At 57.4% G+C, this 12,685-nt stretch overlaps 2 protein-coding genes across 2 annotated transcripts; both read right to left on the minus strand.

The window, feature by feature from the left end:
• Window positions 1-4,055, minus strand: KVR01_004735 (GTP-binding protein RBG1). The gene is made up of 6 exons (XM_044782022.1): window positions 3,888-4,055; window positions 3,807-3,827; window positions 2,851-3,662; window positions 2,587-2,695; window positions 2,375-2,495; window positions 1-2,273 (listed from the first exon to the last, which is right to left on the minus strand). The coding sequence occupies exons 1-6, from the start codon at window positions 3,906-3,908 to the stop codon at window positions 2,254-2,256; spliced, it is 1,104 nt and encodes a 367-aa protein (XP_044646899.1). The 5' UTR covers window positions 3,909-4,055; the 3' UTR covers window positions 1-2,253.
• Window positions 4,056-4,345: 290 nt separating this feature from the next.
• KVR01_004595 (uncharacterized protein) lies at window positions 4,346-11,653 on the minus strand. The gene is made up of 2 exons (XM_044784793.1): window positions 5,477-11,653; window positions 4,346-5,414 (listed from the first exon to the last, which is right to left on the minus strand). The coding sequence occupies exons 1-2, from the start codon at window positions 9,620-9,622 to the stop codon at window positions 4,824-4,826; spliced, it is 4,737 nt and encodes a 1,578-aa protein (XP_044646759.1). The 5' UTR covers window positions 9,623-11,653; the 3' UTR covers window positions 4,346-4,823.
• Between the last annotated feature and the right edge of the window lie 1,032 nt (window positions 11,654-12,685).

The raw sequence follows: 12,685 nt of genomic DNA on the forward strand, positions 1-12,685 counted from the left end.
CGAGACGGACTCTGTGGATTCTATTAGGTCCAGCCAGGCACACACACAGACATATGCGGACACGCGAGTGCATTACACCCACGCGTCGACGTTTAATAACCTCCTTCTCTCCATTGCTACGGCTGAGAGGAGGCCGGGGCCCGAGCACCCAGCCATGGCCGTTTCCAGTAATTCGCCTAGCTTAGGGTGAAAGCTCCGAGACGCGCGTTATCGTTGCGGGTATGCCATCGCGGCTAGTGTGGTAAAATGAAAATGAAAATGAACAAAAAAACTGAGGCTGACGGCTCGTCGAAGCTGGTGACGAGCGGATCGAGGAACGCCGCGGGCGGGCTGACAGGGGAGGCAGGGTCAGAGCCCAGAACTTGCGGTCTCCTCTCCCCCGCCTCTGACGTGAGGAGACGACCACTCATGCGAGGTACTCAGGCCGTGCAGCTCAACTGCGGCGGTAAGAGGTTCCCTGTGAAAGGCCAAATCCGCCGGTGGTGTAGGCAGTGAGCAGAGCTCCTACAAGCGAGAGCCGGCTATCGGTCTCATTGGTCGAAACATTCCGAATGGTGTGTGGAGACGACCTCTGGGCCTTCCCCAAGCTTTACCTGTCCCTGCTGCCATCATGATCGAGCCGTCGCCGTTGCCGGCTGCAAATCCTCGGCAGGGTTTTTTCGTCTGTTCTGATTTCCCGGCGTGATCTTGATTCACACCAGGACATGATTCCTCCTCTGGGCTATTCTAGTATCGCGCACCCGTGAGAAGATGAGTTGACTTCATGCCCCTGAGTCTATTTCTGGCCACGGAAAGCCAGTCGACTACAGGCGGCTCACAGGCATGACGGTGGTCCGAGAGGCTGGCTGAATTACCCCCAGGGGCCGGGGACCGTGTTCAGGAATAACAAAAACACTGAGGCGGGCAGAGAGAGAGGACAGCTGAAGCCCCTTGCTTGGGGGTCGTACACAGTATTTCCGAAGACTCTGAGGCGGCCAGAGCGATGGCTCCTTCGCCCAGACGACAATCCCGTAGGCCGCGTAGCGCAAGTGGACGGCAGCTCGGTGCCCGCGGTATCATCGCGCAGAACCATCCTGCTCCAGCGTGGAGAAGTGTAACAAGAAACCGGAATGGCATCCCCGTCTTGCCGTCGAGGTTGCCCAGTCTTGGTCGATCGAGTGGGTGTGTTGAACCTCTCCCAGGAGAAGGAAGGCCCTGCGCCCGTCGGCATTGTCCATCAGTATGAGCATCATCATCAAAGCATCAGACGCTGCTCTGGCTCCGATCTGCGCGCATGAAGTCAAAGAGACACCCCTTGATGCTCGATTCACAGGGCCGACTGCGCCTGGCCACTGTGTGTGTTAAAAGTCCCAAGAGGAAGGGCCCACGCCCATATGCGATAGCAATCATTAGAGCAGCAGACGCCGCTGGCTCTAATATGCGTGCATGACCAAGAACGGAGGAAACATCCTTGATGCTTGAACACTGCTGATGCTTGCCCACTGGCAAGGCAAGGAGCACATGCCGGCCGAGGAGCAGATCGCGTGTTGAGACGGAATCATGAGCTGCGCCCAAATCCGTCTGGTCTCCCAGTATCAGACTTCGGATGCCGTTCCCGCGCTCTGGGGGGTCTTAGGAGGCCGCTACAACAAGACGCAGGAATCGAAGGGGAAGTTAGATGTCCAACAATGTAACACCGGGGAGGCAAAAAAACATGGCTGGGAAGTAAGGTCAGGGAAGGTGAGCAAACAACGTAAAGCTTTGCGAATCTTGAATTCATTTTTATCGATCCCCACTCCAAAGGAACGTTCCCCTGGGGCCTTGTGGCCTCGTCGTCCTTGCCGGTTTCGACAAAGTAGCATGCCGCCAGCGTCTGCCAGCATCTGATTGATAAAGTCTCACGTCGTGCAGGCGTTTCCCTCGTTTCAAAGCTCAGCTGTGGAGTCTCGTTGCTTTTGTCGGTCCCCGGCCGCGCTGGCGGATGCGATCGAATGCCCACACAGAGCCGCCAACGGTCAGGTTTCGTTGCAGGGACAGGAGTGTTTGGGATTAGCTTTATGGCGACTCGTCTCCACCCGACCTTGAACCTGAAATTCCCCGAAATTGGCGAGTACGATCGCTGTCAAAGATGACCCCGTCTAAGCGCAACGGTCCTTGCCCCCCACGGCGAGTCGCGTCTATCTCGCGTAGGGGGCGGACGACCGGCAGCAGGCGGTTGACAGTCCGGCTGGAGCCCTTGTGGCTCCGTTAGAAATTTGTCGCCGAGACAACAAATCATCGCTTCTGGATCGTGACTTGACCGAAGACTCGAGTTAGCAACCTGGAGGTCTGTCCCCACCACGCTTTGCCGCCGCCTGTCGATGATACTACACTACACACTCGGGTAAAAACTCACCGATGTCTTCATCCGCAAGCTCGTGCGCCAGACCCACCCGCTGGGGCTGATGCTTGACAGACTTTCCGTACACGATGGCCGTTTTAAACTGTTCGACTATGCTCCGGTGGATAGCGTTACACTATTGGCGTCCTGTCAGAATGGAGAATCGGGCCACCACCTGACGTGGTGCAACGGCTGAGGAAATTTGCATTGCCACTTCTGGAACTTACGAAGTCTTCCACCGTGCACCTCGTGGAACGAAGCACGACAGGTGCAGAGTAGTCAGGCATCTTGCCATGGGGCTTGGTGTAGACCCGGACCAACTTCAGCTTATCCCACCTGCATTGCAATCCCATTTCGTTAGCACGCCGAAGAAGTGCCGGGAGACAAGATTGAGAAAAGTAAAAGGGGAACAAAGGAGGAAGCCAGGAGACAAGATTGAGAAAAAGTAAAAGGGGAAGACAAAAAAAAGGAGGAACCCGGGAGACACGCACATAACCTCCATCAGCTCATCAATATTCCACCCGTGTTCGGAGCTGATGGGCACCGCGTTGGGGATACGGTACAACAGGTCCAGCTCCTCGATGCTGATGGCGTCGATCTTGTTGAGCACGTAGACAACAGGGATGTAGCTCCGGCTCTTGGCCTCGAGGACGTCAATCAGGTCGTCGATGGTGGCGTCGCACCGGATGGCGATGTCGGCAGACGAGATCTTGTACTCGTTCATGACGGCCTTGATCTCGTCGTGGTCAATGTGCGTCAGCGGCAGCGTGCTGGTGACGTTGAGCCCGCCCTTGTCCTTCTTCTTGAACGTGATGTTGGGCGGCGACTTGTTGCACCGGATCCCGAAGCCCTCGAGCTCGTTCTCGATGACCCGCTTGTCCGTCAGCGGCTTGTTGACGTCCAGCACGATGAAGATCAGGTGGCACGTCTTGGCCACCGCGATGACCTGCCGCCCTCGCCCGCGGCCGTCCTTGGCCCCCTCGATGATACCCGGAAGGTCGATGATCTGCAGCGGCGCGCCGTTGTACATGACCTGGCCCGGCACGCTCGTCAGGGTCGTGAACTCGTATGCCGCCGCCTCAGAGTGCTGGCCCGTCAGCCTGCTCATCAGCGTGCTCTTCCCTACGGAGGGGAACCCGATGAACCCGACACTCGCGACACCTGTCCGGGCGACATCGAAGCCGGCGCCGCCACCGCCGCCACCGCCCGAGGGCGTGAGGAGTTCCTTCTTGAGCTTCGCGAGTTTTGCTTTGAGTTGACCCAGATGGAACGACGTCGCCTTGTTCTTTTGGGTTCGGGCCATCTGTCCATGCTGTTAGCATCGCATCGCCCGTCCGCAGTTGTCGCGGTCTCGTTGGTCGGCGACGGGGCGGGGTTGGAGGCAGTCGTCGTCCATCGAGGAGCTTGGATTTCGGGTAGTATGGATCTGCCCGGGGGTTGAACGCACTTCTTCCTCGATTTGCTTGATCTGTGGTTGTTGCTGTCAGCCATGGGCAGTCTTTGTCGCAAACGAGGCCTCACTACTGACCTTCTCCACCGTGGTCGACATCTTGGCGGTGTTTTTGCGGGCAAAAAGCCACTAATAGAATTAAATCAAGTTGCCTTATGGTTCGATTTGGTGGTGTTGAGTGCTGTGTGGCGTCTGGTGCCTGGTGCCTGCGTTTATTGTTCTTGATGGCGAGAAGTACTTACCAACTTTTGGGTGCCGGGGGGGACCAAGAGAGAGAGGACTCTCAGCAAAATTCTGCCCCGCTGATGTCACCGCCTTCCTCCGGGAGATCACCACTTCGTCAGACGCCTCAGGCGCATCACATTACCATGCTTCCATTCAATCGGGACATTTATCAAGACAGTATCAGACAGCTTCTACCCTCCGCATCGTCCAATATTACCCGTTGTTACAATCACGCTGAGTGGCAGCATCCATCCTACGGCACATTCAACCATGTCACCTTGTCACTACGTAGCGCTGTTCTTTTTGTCTTTCGACAGCCAAATCGGCTGTCTCCTCTCAATTCATTGCTGATCGCCATGCTATGTTGATGCAGTTACACAATTGTATAAGATGGCTAGCCACCCCGTAGCTGTGAAGCCATCTTCTTCCAACTTGCCTTCAGTTGGTGGCAGCATACAAATCTGGGCAAAGTTCTCCTGATCGGATTCTCAGGTGATGATGCGCTCCAGCCATCCCTCCACACAAAACCGCAACAACCATCCAAAAGCCCCAGAGCTATATCATCTGGTCGATTCTGCTAATCGTGCTGTTTTGGAGCAAAAGTGGAACTCGTACTGCCCCCAGTAACTACGTACAGGGCACACACTGAACATCTTGTCGCTTAGATGTTTGTCGAGAGATCCAGCCAGCTGCTCCTGCATTTAAAATTGGACATGGGAGGCAAACCCCGCCACGGCGTGGGTTGGCGATATGTTTCGCGCCGTCTGTTGCAGGCACACATATCCGACATCAGTGATCCATTGCATCACCGTTGGGGGGAATGCGCTCAGCGGTGCCATTGACCAGTGGCTTCTCCTGCTCGCCGGCCGACCCGGTCGAAGAGCGCGGCTGGTGTCCACTGCCGTTGACGAAAGTCGTGGCATCGGACTGTGGAGGGGAGAGGTCGTCGTTTACACCCTGGAATCCTCGTTGCGAGAAGAGTTGGCCAGGGGATGCACGGGCGGCAGTGGTGTTGGGAGGTGTTCTAAGGCCAGAAAAGAGGTGGCTGAGGCCTTGCTCTTTTGCCAGTCGCACATAATTCGGGTTCGTGGGCGATACCGCAGTCAACCCGCTCCTGGGCACCCGCTGCTCCGGCCAAGGCGTCCTGCTCACAGTGTTGACGTCGACCTTGCCTTCGCGGACGAGTAGACCGTTGACATAGTACTTTGGTCGTGGGCAGAATCCCATGTACCGGTCTGCGTCGGGGTCATCTCTCCAACGGGACGGGTACTCCCCATCTTCGTACTGTTTCACCGTCTCCGGTATCTCCTCGTACATGACCACGATCTCCAGATTGCGGAGGTGCGTCATGTTCGGCACAGAGAACAAAAGGTCAGACAACTAAAGCCGCGTTAGCACCTAGTCCCACCGTCTCAAGATTGCACCATGGGAAGTCTGCTTACCTTGACAAAGAACAAGTCCATAGCCATGAACTTCAACTTGGACTCCTCCTGGAGCTGTCGCTTTTCCTTGAAGCTCAATTGTTCCGGTTCTTTGCCGAAGTAGTAGCCAGGAAGCTGTCTGCCCAGGTCCCACTCGTCCGCATCAACAAGGCCGCAGCTGGGCCTCTTTTTGCCGAGTATGACATGCTTTGCCGCGTCGGATGCTGGCACGTGGGCCCAGCCTGAGAAACGACTGAGCTGCAGATCGGTCTCGCCCAAGAGAAGAGCAGCTTGTGTGTTCAGGACCCACAGCTCGCGTCCCTCGTCGGTGCCGGCTGTCTCTGGCCGAATGCTGTCGAAACGAACGCCTGTAAGGATTCGGAACCTCTTGGCCGTCTCTGGACTCCTGATGTTGACACCACGATCGAGCCAGCGCAGGAACGCTGGAAGCTTCTCGAGGCGAGCTCTCTCCTGCTCCTCGCGCTTACGCAGCTCAGCCTCTCTAAGAGCACGCTGGCGCTCGCGACGTTCCTGCTCCCTACGCTCGTCTTCCTCGCGCTTGCGTTGAGCTTGCTCAGCGGCCTCTTCCTCCTTGCGGATCCGCTCTTGCTCTTCCCGCTTCTTGCGCTCCTCTTCCTCCTTCTCCCTTTCGAGGCGCTTTCTCTCTTCCTCCGCCTTGCGTCGCTCGTCTTCCTCTTTCTGCAGTCTCTCGGCCTCCTCCCGCTTCTTCCTCGCCTCCTCTTCTCGTCGCTTACGTTCCTCTTCTTCCAGGCGCTTCTTCTCCTTTTCGGCCTCCTCGCGCTGCTTGATCTCTGCTTGGCGACGCTTGTGCTCTTCCTCCTCACGACGTCTTCGCTCCTCGGCCTCTTTCTCTTTCTTCCTGGCTTCTAGCTCGGCGCGGCGCTTCTTCTCTTCTTCTTGTTCGCGTTCGCGTTCACGTTCGCGTGCCGCACGGGCCTGGTTCTCTTCCTCCTGGGCTTGGTCTGCGTCACGCATCACGATATCGGGATCTTCTGCCTTGACATGGATGCTCTTTTCCGAAGACTTTTCTGCCGGTGCACACTTGCTAGAATCCCGCCGGTTGCTATCGGAGGCCGAGTCAGATTTCCGAGACTTGGTCGAGTCCTTCTTGTCGGCTTGATCACCGTGCTTGCGAGAGGACTTCTCGTCCGATTTTGATGAAGAAGACGTGTCACGAGGTGCGGTCGATTTGCGGTTGCGATCTGGCGACGAGCTCGGCTTTGGTAGTCGCTCCTTCTTTTCGGCATCGAGTCGCCTTCTCTTAACAGGCTCGCCTTCCTTCTCGGACACACGGTCAGGAGTGGCACTGGTGCGGCTACGTTTGCTGGAATGCTCGCCAGAGACGGATAATCTGTCTCGCGACTCGTCCCTCTTGAGTGCCTTGGCGCGGTCGTGGTATTTCTCGGTAGGGGGCTCATGTGGGTCATCGGTGCGATTGTCACGAGGGCTCGAAGGCTCCCGAAGAGACGAAGCGTTCGACACCATGCTGTGGCGCCGATTCTTCTCCCTCTGTTCCTTAAGGTCCCTGCCTGACATGAGCCTCTTCCGTGGCTTGGACTCGCCCTCGGAAGAAAACGAGGCGGTGTCCATGTCTGGGCGCTTCTGCTTGTTTGAAGTCGACTTGCTGGCTGGCGAGTTCTCGCCGTCGGATATGGCGATTGTGGGGAGCCCGCGGTCGTCCTTCCTTGGCCTTCCAGGTCCGCGCTTGGGTGAGGTCAGCTCTTCGTTTTTGGAGGAAACAGAGGCTGTTGCTCTAGGCTCCTTGTCGGACGTGCGCCCTTTTCCGGTTGCGACACGTTGGCCGTCACGTGTGGGGCTAGTGGCCTTGCGTTTCAAGCTCCTAGCCGGGTCGTCTTTAGACTCCGCGCGGGCTGTTCGCTTGGCCTCTAGCTCGCGCCGGTTCGGAGACTTCTTGTGAGCATCGCGGTGCTTGCGCTTATAATCGTCATAGGCGTCTTTGAGGATATGCTCTTCTTCCTTCCAGTTTGGCCCCTGCCGGATTTGAGCAATCTCGAAGTAGTGCCTCCCTCGGAATTTCCTGGTGGGATCGAAGTTTGACTGAGCCAGTAGCAATTTTATAACCCTAATATTTTCTTGACCAATCGCTGCCAAAATCGGCGTTGCAATTTCTGGGCGTTCAGAATCCACCGGGGAAGGGTCCGGGTTGGCATTTCCAAGTGCAAGAAGCAGATTCATGACCGTTTCATGTCCTCCCCTTGCTGCAGCGACCATGGATTCGGCGTCGTCAAAGTTATCCCTGACCTGGAGTATGCGCTCCACGGTTTCCAAGTCGCCTCGGCCGGCCGCCGACCGTAGGGTCTTGTCGTCCATGTGCATGTACAACAGATGATTGCTGAGCTTGTGAGACCGGGAACTAGCCCCTCTCCTGTTTCCCGCGGCAGAGTCTGCCAGGGCGGGCGAGCGTCGCGGGCTATCGGGACCATGTGATCGGTTGTCTTGTTGATCTTGTTGCTCTTCAGAGGTCCGCCGCCGGTCACCCTGCTTTTTCCTGGCATCCATCAGTGCTTGCCGGATTTCCTCACAATTCTCAAGCTCATCGTCCACCCGGTCCAGCGGTTCCTCGCCGTTCACGTTGGCTTTGCGTGGGTTCACTCCAGCTTCAAGCAAGACCTTGATGACATCGAGATGGCCATTGTCTACAGCATCCAGAAGCGGGGTGTCCTTGTCATGATTCACGCAATCGATATCGCAGCCGGCGTCGACAAGGAGCTTAACAATGTCGTCGTACCCATTGATGGCCGCAATCTGGAGTGGAGTGTTGCCTGCGTAATCAGGGAAATTCAGGTCCTGCGGGCGCTCTTGGAGCCTTCGCTTTACGTTGTCATATTCACCGCGAGAACACGCCTTTGCGAGTTGCGTTTGTCCATGCGCATCGACATGTTTCTTGTGAGCGGGGTTCTTGGCGGACGACATGTTGGAATCGGCAGTCGCTGGTGTCGCAAGGCCGCGCATTGTGGAACTTCGAATGTGAGGGCTGCCACTGGCAGAGGATTCGTCTGAGTGATAGTCGGTGGTGAGAGGGGGAGGGACACGCCTCTTCTTCTGGCTGAGGCCGCTGGATGACTGCGAAACGATTTGGGTGGACGCGCTTCGACGATGGGTCCGAGGATGTGGTGAAGTCGAACGTTGCCGCAGCGACGAAATGCTGTCATGATTTGACTTTGCCTTGACTTGGTCGCGGTCCTTGTGCTGAGGCCGTGGGGTTGACGACGCGTCTATCGAGGCAGATGTCCTCCGTCGGCGATTCTTGTGGCTTTCGTTATCGGCCTCGTCGTCAGACTCGACCTTGGGGACCTTGCGCTTGTGCACGACAGTCTTGTCTGAGGACTTTGCCCTCGAGGCGTCCCTGTCCCTGTCTCTGGGCTCCTTTTCCTTGGGGAAGACCTTGGTCGACCTCGCGTGGACGGAGTCGCCCTCGGATTCTTGGCGAATGTCACTCGACTGTTGGCGGGAGCGCTGCACAGGAGATGCTGGCGCCGAGCTCAACCCGCTCGAGTCCTTACTCCGGGGGTGATCCAGCAGTCGCTTCCGTTTTGCATCGTCCGTGGAGTGACCGGTGCCACCGCTGCTGCCTTGCTTAGAGCCATGGCCGTCGTTCTTGCCACCAGAGGACTTCCGTTTCGCCGGAGATATGTTGATGACGCTATTTCGGTCCTCGCCGTCACTGGCATCTTCCCGCTTGATCACCTTGCGGCTCTTGATGGGAGAGCCATCCTTGCCCGGAAGAACAATCGTCTCGGCCTCTGAGTTGTTCTCGGCGCCCGTCTCGTCATCATTTTGAGTGGCGGCCACGGCTGGAAGGCTGACCTTGGGCTCGTTAGACTCTTTGGGACTGTTGGATTCCTTGGGCAGCTTTGGATCCTTAGGCTCCTTGGGCTCCTTAGGCTCCTTGGGTTCCTTGGGTTCCTTGCTGTCCTTGGGGTCTTTTGACTCCTGAGCTGCTGGCGGCGGCGGCGGTGGTGTCGAGGTCGACGCTGGGGCTGGTGGCGACTTGTTCAAGGAGGGCGGAGAGGATGGCGGCTTGGTGGCCTGATCCGGCTCGGTAGCCTTGCCTGGCCGAGGAGAGGCGGAAGTGGAAGCAGGTAGCTTCGTAGCGGCGGACTCTGCAGCATTCTGCGCATCCATATCATTCAGTTCGAAGGTGAGCTGTTCCTGTGCACCATCATGGGCACCTCTGGACCACGGAGTTGAAGGAGGGGGGGGACGAGAGGCCTGATGAACCGCTTCGAGCCAGGTGGTTTCAAGATGGGGTGGCGTGGCGTGGCGTGGCGTGGCGTGGTCTGGTCTGGTGTGCTGTGCCAGAGGAGAGACGAGAGAGTGCCCGGGTGATGGGACACGACAGGACGGAACAGCAGCAGCAGAGCAAGCTGACAAGGACAGGACGGGACTGAACCTTGGCCGGGCCAGGTCAGGTCAGGGTCGTGGATGGGGACAGGATGGTCCGGGCGCTGTTGCCTCGAGCAACTCGGTCGGGGGTTGTTGGGTGGACTGAAACCAGGCCAACTGTCACGAGGACTCGTCGCGGCCGATGGAGAAAATCCAGGAGGCTGGCTGGGGAAGCCAATCTGCAATCGGTGGGAGCTCCTTTGGGGGTGCAACAAAGGCCCTCTCAGGTCCACGCGCTGGAAAAGGAGGGGGAGAGGGAGAGGGAGAGAGGCCCGGGGCAAGGGTCGAGGCACAGAAGACGGGCCAACGAACAGACGGGTCAAGGCACGGCCACGGCGACGGCGACGAACGGGGGTTTGCAGAGGATGCGGTGAGGTACGATGTGGTACGGGCGCGCGGTGGTGCTGCGGTGGTGCGGGACGGCACTGGTCGGGGTTGTAGTGTACAAGATGGATGGAAAAGACTGAGAAACTAATAATAATAATGTCTCAGTAGTTGCTTGACTTGTCCCCGTTTCGAGATCGTAGGATGGGGGAAGGGTTGGGAAGGGGAAAAAAAAGACTACGCAGGAAGTGGGAGGACCCAAACGGAGCGTGAGTGAACAAGAAGAAAGATTCTAGGAGAGGCTAGAGAGATTGGGGTTTATTTTCTGAATTGACCTGGCAGGAAGGACCAGATTGGACCAGCTTGGGTTGGGGGGACTGGGTCTGATCGGGACTGGGCCGCGACTGACTGGACGGACGGAGCCCACAGAGAGGGCCTGGTTCGGGTGGCAGGGTGTGCAGGGTGTGCAGGGTGGGCAGACTGGCAGACTGGCAGGGTAGGTGGGCAGCTGGGCAGCTGGGTACGGAGTACCTCTGGTAGGGGACAGAGACACAACAAATAAGGCAGGCTGCGAGACTACCTCCCTCCAACCTGCCTGCCTACCACAGTACCTACGCTACTTGACTGTTGTAGGCACCACAACATAAAATTGACTACGACTGGGCAACGAGGGAAGGTGAGAGGGGGAGGTCCAGGGGGGTGCCACACCCATCCACCATCTAGGTAAGTACCTAGGTACCTTACCTACAGTATACACAGTAAAGTTTGGAGGAGGAAGAGGGAAGACGGAAAAAGAAGAAAAGAAGAGAGATGGACACGCACAGAAACTGAGAGGCACGGATAGAACAGAACAGGCTGGCAGTATCAGTCACAGTCACTCACTCGTCAGTCGCAGAAACAGACAGACAACAGACACGAGGGCCAGATCAAGACAAGACGGCTAGAGAAGGACGACACAGATAAGAGGCTGCCATTGGCTGGCAGGGACGGGAGATGGAGATTTTCGCTGGGTGGCCCCCCCTGTCTAGCTCCGACTGGGTGCCTCCAGACCCCTGCCTCTCCCGTGGGCTCGAAGTGACCCAAGTCTGATCTCGCACCGCGCCTTCCCTGCGTGTTCTCATTGCCACTTGTCCTGATTGGCCGGCGGGTCGACCTCGCATACGGCGGGCGACAACGCCCTGTGCTGCCGTTTCGAGCCCTCGTCTCTTGCTCAGGCGGTTGCTCTGCCTGTTTTCCCATTTTCCCACAGCACTCACTCATCACTTCCAAGGATGATGTGTTCACTCCCCTGGTCCGTGCCTCTGCATGTACCTCCGTACCTCCATATGCTCCCCTGTATACTGTACATACTCCGTCCATACATACTAATCACCTCGTACGGCAAGACGGCCCTGGCCCTCTACACGAGACGGGGCTTGACTTGACACCAGACCAGACCAGACCAGACTGACTACTTAAGTACGAATACTGTGTCCTATCTACCAGACTGTCTGTCCGTCTGTTGCCAGCCAGTCTCAGCCTGCCTGCTGCTTGCTGCCTGGTTGCCCGAGAGCCTGCCTCTCGACTCGCCACATTGCTGCTGCTTACTTCACTTTCCAAGTAAATCGGTTGATCATTTGCAGTTGCTGAGACTGGCTGCGCCTCGTTCTGTGCGCCCTTGTCTCTGTCGCCTATCTGCCTGTCTCGTCGGGTTCGCATTACCCACCCGGGATGCCAGGCAGAAGGGCGAGGCGAGGCGAGGCGAGGCGATACTTGGGTACCGAGTACCTTCCCCGCCCAGTCGACGCTTCGACGCTTCGACGCGCAAGGCCAGGAATAGCAAATAAGCTCCCGAGCGCCACCAAACCTACTACTACAGCATATTTCACGTGTCCTTTTGTTTCCCTAGTAAAACCTACCTAGTAAAACCTACCAGGCTTTGGTCAGTCACAGGCTCACAGCTCGAGCCATCTTTTGCCGCGGTCGCATCTGGCAATATTCGGCGACTCGCATGCCATCGCTCGAAACGACCATCAGGTCAATGGGACCAGTGTGGACCTCTTGTGGCTTATGGCTACCGTCGAGACAATAAATTGCCAGCCATGCTGCCACGCCGGCTTATCAGGATCTTTGCCCTCGCCGTGGATTCAACCCTGGGCTAGGCGGCTGCAAGTGGAAGGAGGCAAGGTGGCAGCAGGGTGGGGGCATAGTAATAAAAGGACAGCCTGACTGACTGGACCGACTGCCGACCTAGGCATCTAGCTCGCCTGCTCGCCTGCTCACCCGGCTAACTGCTGTCCACACACAGACACAGCACTCCGTACCCAGACCCAAGGCTGTCGTCATCGTCCGGTCTGCTCTTCTGGCTAGTCGACTGCCCAGGTGTGTTAGCCGGTTCTGCCTCGCCTCAACCTCAGCCAAGCTGTCACACAACCCACCTCACCTCGTCAGGCTCGTCCGTCCCATCACATCCTGTCCTATCCGCACATGCTGCCGTAC

The sequence above is a fragment of the Diaporthe batatas genome (assembly GCF_019321695.1).
Source record: "Diaporthe batatas strain CRI 302-4 chromosome Unknown Contig00004, whole genome shotgun sequence".
In the NCBI taxonomy this organism is placed as follows: Eukaryota; Fungi; Ascomycota; class Sordariomycetes; order Diaporthales; family Diaporthaceae; genus Diaporthe; species Diaporthe batatas.

Excerpts from the sequence above, each read along its gene's own strand:
- KVR01_004735 (XM_044782022.1), bottom strand. The coding sequence starts at position 3,908 with ATGTCGACCACGGTGGAGAAG. Across the intron at positions 3,828-3,887 it reads TGTCGACCACGGTGGAGAAG|ATCAAGCAAATCGAGGAAGA; the intron begins GTCAGTAGTGAG and ends CAACAACCACAG. Across the intron at positions 3,663-3,806 it reads TCAAGCAAATCGAGGAAGAA|ATGGCCCGAACCCAAAAGAA; the intron begins GTGCGTTCAACC and ends CAGCATGGACAG.
- KVR01_004595 (XM_044784793.1), bottom strand. The coding sequence starts at position 9,622 with ATGGATGCGCAGAATGCTGCAGAGTCCGCCGCTACGAAGCTACCTGCT. Across the intron at positions 5,415-5,476 it reads TGGACTTGTTCTTTGTCAAG|TTGTCTGACCTTTTGTTCTC; the intron begins GTAAGCAGACTT and ends ACGCGGCTTTAG.